The sequence below is a fragment of the Denticeps clupeoides genome, chromosome 7, assembly GCF_900700375.1.
Source record: "Denticeps clupeoides chromosome 7, fDenClu1.1, whole genome shotgun sequence".
NCBI lineage: Eukaryota > Metazoa > Chordata > Actinopteri > Clupeiformes > Denticipitidae > Denticeps > Denticeps clupeoides.
In genome coordinates this window covers 8,818,685-8,829,025 of record NC_041713.1, presented here as the reverse complement: position 1 = coordinate 8,829,025, position 10,341 = coordinate 8,818,685, and the positions used below count along the sequence as shown (strand labels likewise).

The 10,341-nt window shown below is 43.9% G+C and overlaps 2 protein-coding genes across 3 annotated transcripts; one reads left to right on the top strand and one right to left on the bottom strand.

The window, feature by feature from the left end:
* Window positions 1-358: 358 nt before the first annotated feature.
* LOC114793435 (nucleoside diphosphate kinase B-like) lies at window positions 359-2,149 on the bottom strand. Of its 2 annotated transcripts, none has more exons than XM_028985186.1 (4): window positions 2,049-2,149; window positions 1,008-1,242; window positions 791-903; window positions 359-610 (listed from the first exon to the last, which is right to left on the bottom strand). In XM_028985186.1, exons 2-4 carry the CDS (start codon window positions 1,236-1,238, stop codon window positions 493-495), a joined length of 462 nt encoding a protein of 153 aa, XP_028841019.1. In that variant the 5' UTR covers window positions 1,239-1,242; window positions 2,049-2,149; the 3' UTR covers window positions 359-492. The 2 variants fall into 2 exon arrangements, with proteins under 2 accessions (XP_028841019.1, XP_028841020.1); XM_028985187.1 differs by having other exon boundaries at window positions 2,041-2,146.
* A 1,795-nt stretch (window positions 2,150-3,944) lies between these two features.
* On the top strand, window positions 3,945-9,795 carry utp18 (UTP18 small subunit processome component). The gene is made up of 13 exons (XM_028985136.1): window positions 3,945-5,532; window positions 6,004-6,131; window positions 6,285-6,380; window positions 6,464-6,531; window positions 6,601-6,716; window positions 6,886-7,011; window positions 7,093-7,267; window positions 7,512-7,612; window positions 7,711-7,801; window positions 7,883-8,006; window positions 8,092-8,266; window positions 9,234-9,376; window positions 9,516-9,795. The coding sequence occupies exons 1-13, from the start codon at window positions 5,335-5,337 to the stop codon at window positions 9,538-9,540; spliced, it is 1,566 nt and encodes a 521-aa protein (XP_028840969.1). The 5' UTR covers window positions 3,945-5,334; the 3' UTR covers window positions 9,541-9,795.
* The last annotated feature ends 546 nt before the right edge of the window (window positions 9,796-10,341 follow it).

Here is a 10,341-nt window from a genome sequence, read left to right as displayed (position 1 = left end):
TAAGTGTCCATTTTCTGCAGCATGGAAATGTCAAAGCATTACGACATGTAAAAGTTGCCTTTAAAACACTGAATAAACCATAAACTGTTGAAATTGTGCATAGGATGTTCTAGGCAGTTTTTAATCACCTCCTGTACAGTAAGGAGATGACAAGGTACCACAATAGTTGGCACTTTGTGGTCAGACCAGATAAGGTCTACTTAGTCATGCGCTACACAACAGAAGTCACATTTGTGCAATAAAAGGGCCGTCAATACAGCTGTGACCCATCTCAAACCAACATAAATGCTGACCTAAACCTAATATTAAAATAATCAGTTCATTTAAAAATAAATAAAAATCCAGACACCATGTTTTGACACCCAGCCAACGTTTTATTGTTAAGTGCTTCAGTCACCTGAAGGACCGTAAAAAATACCCACAGCATTCAGGATGGAGTTGATAGCGGTGCAAGTCAGGGGTTCGAGTTCAGTTACATGGTACGAGATGTTTTTACTCATAGATTTGTTCGGCGAGGCAGCTCTTGTAGGACACCATTTCCTCTGGTTTGAACCACAGGTTAATCTCCTTGTTGGCGCTCTCAATGGAATCACTGCCGTGAATGATGTTCCTGCAACCAGTCAAGTAAGCGTTAAATTCTGACCTCATGCTCAAAAAAAAAAAAATAGAAAAGAACTTGTCAAATTTAAACCTCATGGGAGGAAAGTGGAACGGGTCCTAAAAACGGTTATAAAACAGGGCATTTATATGGAGGGGGGGGGGGGGGGGGGGGAGAGACGACGACACTCACCTGCCAATCTGGATGCAGAGGTCTCCACGGATTGTGCCAGGCTTTGAGTCTGCAGGATTTGTCTCACCCAACATCACTCTGCTAATCTTCACAATACTTTGGCCTTCCCAAACCTAAGAGACATTTGTGAATTTTATATATATATATATATTATATATATAAAAAAAAAAATTCCTGAATTGCAAACAGATCTCAGGTAAAGATAAAGGCAACTTACCATGGCAACAACGGGGCCGGAGCTCATGAACTTGACCAGTCCGGCGTAGAATGGAAGAGCCTTCAGGTCAATGTAGTGCTCCTTGGTGAGATCCTCAGATGGCTGGAGGAACTTCATGGCCACCAGCCTGAAGCCCTTCTGCTCGAAGCGCTTGATGACCTCGCCGACCAGTCCTCTCTGCACGCCATCGGGCTTGACGGCAATGAAGGAACGTTCCTGGACACCGGCCATTGCACTTGGAGATCAAAAATTAATACCAAAAATAAATAAATGGGAAGGGTGAACTTGAAAGTGCTGAGAAACAAAAAAAAAAAAAAAAAAAAAAAAAAACCTTGCGAATAGGTGCCTAACTGGTAATTGGAGCTCCGGACGCCCCGTTTCGCTCCAATCTCGGCACCGACGCGCCACGCAGGGACTAATTTGGACAAGCGGCGGCTCAGAGGAAGATAAATTTGGAGAGATGCACGTCCACACACGACCGGTGCGATCGGCGCGCGGGGGAGGTGTCGATATCAAGTTCAAGCCGCCGGAGTCAAGGGCGACGACGGAACGCAGAGCCCGGCCGCCAGGCCGGAAACCGACGTGGAGGCCGACCGGAGCCACGCCGCCGGGCCGGAAGCCATGTTATAGCTGTGCGCCACATGTCCCGAGCGCTGAAACAGCACAGGTCAGGCCGCCGAGCACATTAAGGCGCCGGCACGTCGGGAATTAAGTCGCCCGGGCGGCTTTTTCGGGGGATTAGCAGCACCGGTTGATCGGTTTAAGAGGAAGCGTGGTCGGCTTAGCGCTCAGAGTCGCTAGCCGGTGTCGCAGAAACCGAAAGGCTCATTAAAGAGCGATTAGAAACCCAAGCTAACGTGATAGTGTTAGAAGAAGAAAAAAGTTTAAACTTGGCCAACGCCTCGCTCTAAAGTATACAATTCGGAGACTTGCGTTTCTGCAAACAATGGACCTTTTAAACAATGGACGCGTTGACGCGCCACAGACCGAATGATTATTGCAAGACAAAGAAATTTTATTTACACACACTTACATACGTACCTCGACGTAGACGACCAAATAAATTTGACAGAGGACAGATGGGTGAGACCTGCAGCCCGGGAGACCAGACAGTCGCCGACACCGAACGAGGTGCCGGAGGAGGCTTATAAAGGCTGCGCGGAGGGGGCGGGGCCAGGCGAGTGACGTGTGCGCGCCTCGACCCACCATTTTTCACCAATGGCCATTGATTTTCATCGCGATGCTGCTGACTCTTGCTGTCTAACGAACTCGTTTCAAACATTGTGATGTGCAATGTTTGCTGAATGTAAAAATGAATATTCACGTTTTTACAGCCAAAAAAACAAAAACTGTGACCAGTGGAAAATGTGGAAACACTGAACTGCAAGAAACTCGCATTCAATCTACAAGCTGCGGCCTTGATTCTGATTGCATCGGTTGCCATTACAGTGTGCATAAACGTATGCAAACAATTGTACATTAAATTGCTTTTTTAGTCATGTTACTCATATTCCTTTTGCAGACATGATCTGCTGTACTAGTAGGGTGCAGGAGAGGACATTTTTATTTCAGGCTATACAAACTATTAATAGATTGAAGAGATTGAATAGATCATCTGCTTGGCTAGGTAGTTCAGTGCCTCAGATTTCTTTGCTTGAATTAGAGACTCGTGTAGCTGTTTCACTTTAACATGTGTGACATGTGCATGACAAGAATAGACTAGCCAATCACCACACACATCTCCTTTCTTTTTGAAATTTCAGCAAAAAAACTGTCAAAGACAATGTCATTTTTGCCTTATTATGCAAACGCATACTTTGCATAATGTGGGTGTGCATGTGCATGTAAAGGACACTGTAGGAGAGCGGGAACATATCGTAGGAGAGACAAAAAGTGGTCGAAATAATCTAAATACATTTAGAACTACAAATTAACTTTCTTCTGTCGGTTCTTTTTTTAATATCACAGTTCCAACCCTCATCCTTATCCAGACCTGGGACCAGCAAATGTGACCAGTGTCCATATAGCAGCAGTTTTTGCATAAACTCTACATTAACAATTCAAATGAACAAAAAAAAACAAAACAAAAAAAAAAGAAAACTGTCTGTGTCAATGTGAGAAAACGATGCCCTTCTACATACACACAGGCCGTGCTGGCTTACAGAAAGAGCGGCCTGTCGGCATTTTGGTCAAGGTCCTCTATGTAAGGTTCAGCTACTAATGGAACTGGCTTAAATGAGAGAGCAGCTGATGTGGTATGGAGTCTGCGGAGTTTCCTTTTCACCACACTCATCTGGCTGAATGCTCTCTCCACTTCAACACTTGAGTGGGGCAAGGACAGCACAGACACAGAGGGTCTGTCTCTGTCAGCCATTGTCTACCTCTGCAGGGGAGTAGGCAAAGAGCTTGGCTATTTTTACTGTTTCTCCAGGGTTCTTATTGTGCTTTAGCGTTTCCTCCACGTAGACATCTGACATGTACTGCAATACTTCAGTGTTGTCTGGCGAGCTCACCTTCAACTCATTTTTTGAGTACATCAGCATTTATTAGCAGATTCAGCACCCTAACAGACTTCATCAAGCTAACCAAGCTGTCGAATAGCTTATGAGGTTCTACCTGCTCTCCCTCAAAAGCCAACTGTTCCTCACCCAGCACAGGCTTCAAAAAAGTCGAAAAACAAGATGTTTTGAGGATTACTGAACATCGAGTATAAAACCTTAGCCATGTAGCAGTGGTCCAAAATGGCTGAAAACACTGGTTCAATGGAAATCCAACATGTGGCGCAGACCTTGGTTATCTGTAGGGGTTTCTCCCCACAGTTGATGGTGTTATATATGGCCTTGAATGACTCCCTGCGCTTTGGAGACACCGAAAACCAGTAATTAGTCTCTCGTACCAAGTAATCCACACTAGGGGGGGGGGGGGGGGGGGGTCATTGCAAACATGACTGCAGAGCTGCAGCGAATAAGAACCAGATCTCTGAGGTCATGCTCCTCCACTTTATGGACTCGATTATCAATCCCCCACTGTCCCTATCCCCAAGGAGTTTCTCAACATCTCCTCCCTCCAACTCAACCAGCCCCGGAACGGTTGACACAATTGTCTGTTTAGTGTCACTAAAATACCGAATCACAATCCCCAGACACCTAGAGAAAACGTACATCTGTGGACCCCATCTAGGAGGAGGCTGAAACAATGCTCACCCACGTCTGCGACCAACCTTTTTAGAAAGTAGGGTGCTAGAACACCATTGATCATTCCTGTACTCTTTGTCCTGTGCATTGTGAAGTGGGTAGAATCGCATGCCAGCATAGAACAGTGTTCAATGCATAGCCGGCACCACGGCAGAATAAATATTCTAACAGTTGATGGCAGTGTGGTTTGGGTGGAACTGTTATAAGGTTTTACCTTTTGAGGATGTTTCTGAGTTGTCAGTACATTGCTAAGTTTGGCATAGAAGTCAGCCTTGCAATACAGGCAGTATGTAGCCTTCAGCCAGCCTTTGAATTCGATTCCCACTGCTTTCTGTGTTTCTGAAAGTACAGTTTAGACCGAGGCATGATGCATCTTCGGTGTCACAGAGAGGCGTGGATGAGGGTGGTAGTAGTCTAGAGGGTAACACACTCGCCTATGAACCAGAAGACCCAGGTTCAAACCCCACATACAACCATTGTGTCCCTGAGCAAGACACTTAACTGTGAGTTGCTCCAGGGGTGGACTGTCCCTGTAACTACTGATTGCAAGTCGCACTGGATAAGGTAGTCTGATAAATGCCGCAAATGTAAATGTGGACGAGGGCAGCATTGTGACTGAGGCTGCGTGAGCTGAACCGGTGATTTGTTTTGGTGCAGTCGTTTATTTTAGATTTCTAATCCGCGGCGGCGTCGCGCATGCGTGATGCATTTGCAGTCTGGACGCGGAGGGGTGAACGTGTCATGCCCCGACTGCAGCGCCAGGACTGGCCGCCTGTGGGTGCATCGCGACGGCGAGGAGCCCACGGAGGCTCGCCAGAGTCTTCAAAAGACCCCAGTAACACCGCAAAATTGGTCCCTAGTCGCTTTTGAGAAAACGAGTCGCTGGAGGGTCTAAAAACTCGCTAAATCTAGCGCAAAATCGATAAGATGGCAACAGCGCCACCAAGTGTCACGGAATTAATGCGGCTGGAAAAAATAACATCCGAGTTCGGAGTTCACAGAACCGGAAGCACATTGCTTCCCATGTGGCAAACGTTGACCGTGTTTGCCTGGACCCACTGTTAATAAGTAATTGCGATTATGACAATTTTGCTTCTACTTTGATTGAAGTACGATTAACGAGTCTGTACAAAATGGAAGCATTCATTCCGGACGTTAGAAAAAGCAAGAATCGCACGAAGCGAGCCCCGGCGACGGACCTGAAAAGAGAAGAAGTCAAAAGACAGAAACATGTGAAATTAATGAAAGCTCTGGGCGAGGAGGATGAGTCCGTGAAAGAGCTTGAAAAGCTGGTGTTCGGTGGTGAAGAGGACCTGGTGGAAAGGCTAGAGGTGAGTGTGTTGTTCGTTCATTCTGCATGCAGATGCCTGTAGTTCGCAGCCGCCTTTTCAATCTCACGTTGCTTGTTTTCTGTATTATTTGCTATTAATTATAGTCAAGGTTTGAAATTAAAGCATTGGGGCACCCTTCGGAGCGAATTATGGAATGTCTGCTTAACAGAATACAGCATAGATGATTTCTGTCAATAATAATAATAATGCCTGAAAGTGAAGTGATTGTCACTGTGATACACTGCAGTACAGCACACGGTGACACAACGTCACCGTCACCCTTGGTGAGCAGTGGGCAGCCGTGACAGGCGTCCGGGGAGCAGTGTGTGGGGACGGCACTTTGCTCAGTGGCACCTTGGCAGATCGGGATGCGAACCGGCAACCTTAATCGCTAGGCCACCACTGCCCTGGTCGCTAAATACTATAAATGTACAAAATGTAATACGTGAAATGAAAAACATTTCTTTGCAGGATAGAGGTGCGAGTTTGCTAGAAGATGATGAATCCAGTGCTTCAGAGGAGGAAAACGAAGCCCGGCTTCAGCTTCCAGAGTCCAGAAAGGCAGCATGGGAGGATGATGATGATGGCGCCGATGAAGAGTATGTGCTTATTTTTGTCTCCGTTGAAAATTTATTGAGACTAAAATGCCTGAATGAAATGAAAAAACATTTTGTAAAACATTTACTAATCTAATGGTCCACTTGTGGATCCTCCAGTGCTGCCACTTGACATTTTTCCTCCTTGTGATGCAGGGTAGACATGACACACCGCTTTCGCAGAGACTTTACTAAAAGTGATGCGGAAGCAAAAATGCCCAAGCAGAAACTGCAACAAAGGCTAAAGGAACAGTAAGCAAACCAGTGCTCTTTTTAAAATTATAAAATTAGCTCTTAGAGTTTTAGTCATTGATCATTTTTTTTTATTATTTAAGATTTCAGAAAGCTATGGGTGGAACTCCATCTTGGGCAGAGACGAAAGTTAAGAAAAACAAGAAAAGAGGTAAACTATATCTATGTCATAAAGAAACTGCTCAAAACTGATTCCATAAATAAGTGTTGCCAATTCTAGGAGGCCATGAGTATGAGGACGACGATGATGATGATGAGGAGGAGGAGGATAGCTTGTTGCAGAAAACTGGCAACTTTGTGGGAACCTCTGAGAGTCTACCTAAAGGAATTATCAGGGTGATGTTGTCATTAAATTAATAATCATTAAATCTATGAAATAACATTCTGCTTCAATCATTTAATCAACAGTTGAATGCTAATTAGCTTCCAAACTGAAACCCATTTGCACCATCTAGATTAAAGTCATATTCAGCATGTAATAAAATTTTTATTTGCGGTTGTTCAGATGAAGAAGTGTTTGAACGCTAACAATGATCGTCCAGCCGAAGATCGCCTGTCCACTGTGCAGTTTCACCCCTCCGCCCAGGTCGTCATGACAGCAGGGTTGGACCATTCCATCTCACTTTTTCAGGTGTGCTTACTTTGCCGTGTATGCGCTCCGTTGGTGGTTTTAAATCTCAGGCTTTGAGATAATGAATTTGTTGTTTTCCAGGTTGATGGCAAGACTAACCCCAAGATCCAGAGCATCCACTTGGAGAAATTCCCAGTGAATAAGGCCTGTTTCAGTACCAATGGTGAACAGGTAGTGGCGACAGGCCTGAAGAATAAGCTCTTCTACATCTATGACATGATGGAGGGGAAGATCATTCCTGTACCCACAGTCAGAGGTGAGAGAGGCTTGTCAGAATAACATGTTTTCTCTTTCTATATATGCTGTGCATTGTGAATGCACAGCATATATGTGTGCATTCTGCTCAATATTAAGGGGATTTTCCTGTTTCATGAGACTATGATAACTTTACATACATGTGCTTTTGGAAGTTGGACACACCCCTCATGATATTCTGGGTGTTCATTTTGGAATAACCTCTGGTGGAGATTGTTCAGTGTGGCTGTTGTATGGTTCTTCAGGTCTTAATGAAAAGAGGGTGAAAGAGTTTGAAGTTTCTCCAGAGGGAGAGTCTCTCCTGTTCACTGGCTCCGCAGGATACCTTCACTTGATGACCATGAAGGTATGACTGTGCTACTGATTTTAGAATATTAATAGCTGTGATGTGTATGGGATGCACTCCTGATCAGTATTAATGATTGATTTCATAACTTCTCTCAGACTAGAGAAGTTGTCCGTACAATGAAGGTGAATGGTTCTGTTTGTGGAACAGCGTTCTCTGCTGATGGCAGCAAGATTTTTTCCAGCACTGGTAAGGCTGACTGACAAGGTTCCCTTCTTGCAGTTCAACATAATAATTCCATGTTGATGAAGGGTTGCGCTTGCTCTGCAGAGGAGGGTGAAGTGTTCATTTGGGACGTCAGGAGCAGCAGATGCCTCAACCGCTTTGTGGATGATGGCTGCATTAAAGGAACTTCCATCGCTGTCTCCCGAGATGGACAGTACCTGGCCTGCGGGTGAGTCTCTCCATACTCTCTCCACACACCTGTCCAGTCAGACCTGCCTGTTCTCTACTTCATCTGGTCTCTTCTGTCCTCCCAGCTCCCAGTCCGGGGTGGTGAATGTGTATTCTCAGGCATCCTGTCTGACCAGCTCACAGCCCAAACCCCTGAAAGCCATCATGAACCTGCTGACCCCTGCAACCTCGCTCCGCTTCAACCCCACATCTGAGATCCTCGCCATTGCGTCCAGATCTGATGACGAGGCCAATCGGCTGGTGGGTGTCCCCTAGTTTCCCGTATTTTCCTTTTTATATTTCACCAATCTCCTGTTGTGGCCACAAATGTGGCCAATTTGACAGCATATTTATGACAGCATGTTTATTTGTTATACAGGGTTCTTTAAAAACCTCATGGAAATTTGAATTTCCATAATTTGGGAATTATGTAAAAGTCGTTTAAATCTGACACATGAGTGAGTGAATGTGAATGAAAGTGATTACAGCACAGCACACAGTGAAATGTGTTCTCTACATTTAACCCATCCCCCTGATGGAGCAGTGGGCAGCCAGGAAAGGCGCCCGGGCAGCAGTGTGTAGGGACGGTGCTTTACTCAGCTAGGCTAACACTGAAAACATAATGTATGTATAATGTAATGAAGTACATCGTTCCTGAATTTTTTTTTTTTTATATTTTCAACTACAATGTTTACAACTAGCGTAGGTCTAGTACCTTTGTGTAGTGAACCATGTCACATGGTGCTGCATGCATTGCTTTCATATTCCAGCACCTCCGCAGCAACACATCTCCCTTTAAAAGTCATGTAAATTACAGCTGATCTATGCTGGAACCTGATTGGGGCACGGGCTACTCAAACTTGGAGGAAGACAGTTTGTTTAAGTTAAGCTTTTCAGACTTGTCAGAAGTTACATTTTAGTAATTTTCAGGTAAATTTGGACTTTTGTAATATATAATTTTTTCACCAGCAGATTTGCACAAAAATGTCAAAACACATATGGTCATGAAATTTTGCCAGTCATTGTCATGGAAATCATGGAAATTCTTTTCTAGAACCTTTTGTGTGTGTGTGTGTGTGTGTGTGTGTGTGTGTGTTTTCTTCTCTCCATCTATATTTTTTCTTTTGCGGCATTGTGACAAAACAGACAGTTAGCTTTTACTGCTAAAATGCCTTTGCATCACAGTGCTATGTAAAACATTCTGATGTTTTTCCTCTCCTCTTTCTAGGTACATCTTCCCAGCCTCACAGTCTTTTCCAACTTTCCTATGTTCAGACGGAAGACCATTTACCGAACATTCTCTCTGGACTTCTCCCCTAACAGCGGCTTCTATTCTGTCGCCAACAACAAAGGTGACGCCCTTCTCTTCAGGTGGGTGAAACAAATGTGATCAGGTCTGCTGTTGTAATTAAAGAAGCTCAGTATGCATCATATCATAAATGTAACTATAGTTCACATGGCTGACTTTTTTTTTTTTTTTTTTCTCCTGACTTCCATCTGGATCATCCAGACTGCTGCATTATGGAGATTTCTGAAGAAACACATCATCTGCAGAACTGGGGCATGCATACAACATCCATTCACCCAGGGAAATGTCGGTGTTTTCATGCTGTTCTGACTGGAAATATTCTGCATTGAGTTTTTTTTTTCTTTTCTTCAAGAATACATACAACTTTTTACCCTTTCTATTTCAATGTATTTTATTCAGCACAAGATCACATCACAGTCTATGTATGTAATGTTAGTAACTTGCTTTGAAAGAAAAAAAGTTACTGTAAATGATCTAATGATCTAAGCCCAATGCCCTTTTTTTTATTTCTTTTGAGCTCATGCCCCGAGTGCTGACATTTCAAACAAACGTGTTATTAGAGAACCACACGCCTGTTAATTACAACACCTTTTAGTAATGTTATTGCTGTACAGTAACAGATTTGGGGGGTAAACCAGTGGTTTATTTTGCTGTCTTGTAATGAGGACTGTACAGCCGACACTTGAATAATGCAATAATTAATGCAGATTCAGGCCCAGAAATTCTGTGTGACCCTGTGCCTTTTCACAAACTCCCAACAATAACCTGAACATGGCTGCTACATATGCTTACACAATTAAGACATACACAAAGGTAGCACAAAAGCAAGGCATCCTGGACCTGAATTAATTAAATATTCTTTGTAAAGAACAAAGTTTTTAATTAGTTGAATGTGCTGATGACAAAATCAAGTAAAAATTATCTATGCAAATCAAATTTAATCAACCCATGGAGGTCTGGATTTGGAGTCACACTCAAAATTAAAGTAGTAAAACACATTACAGGCTGATCCAACTTTGATGGAGTC

Bases quoted from the DNA above. Each gene is read 5' to 3' on its own strand.
- LOC114793435 (XM_028985186.1), bottom strand. From the start codon at position 1,238: ATGGCCGGTGTCCAGGAACGTTCCTTCATTGCCGTCAAGCCCGATGGC. The intron at 904-1,007 runs GTAAGTTGCCTT...AATGTCTCTTAG, and splicing joins CCGGCCCCGTTGTTGCCATG to GTTTGGGAAGGCCAAAGTAT. The intron at 611-790 runs GTGAGTGTCGTC...GACTGGTTGCAG, and splicing joins CTCTGCATCCAGATTGGCAG to GAACATCATTCACGGCAGTG.
- utp18 (XM_028985136.1), top strand. From the start codon at position 5,335: ATGGAAGCATTCATTCCGGACGTTAGAAAAAGCAAGAATCGCACGAAG. The intron at 7,613-7,710 runs GTATGACTGTGC...AACTTCTCTCAG, and splicing joins TTCACTTGATGACCATGAAG to ACTAGAGAAGTTGTCCGTAC. The intron at 8,267-9,233 runs GTGGGTGTCCCC...TCCTCTTTCTAG, and splicing joins ATGACGAGGCCAATCGGCTG to GTACATCTTCCCAGCCTCAC.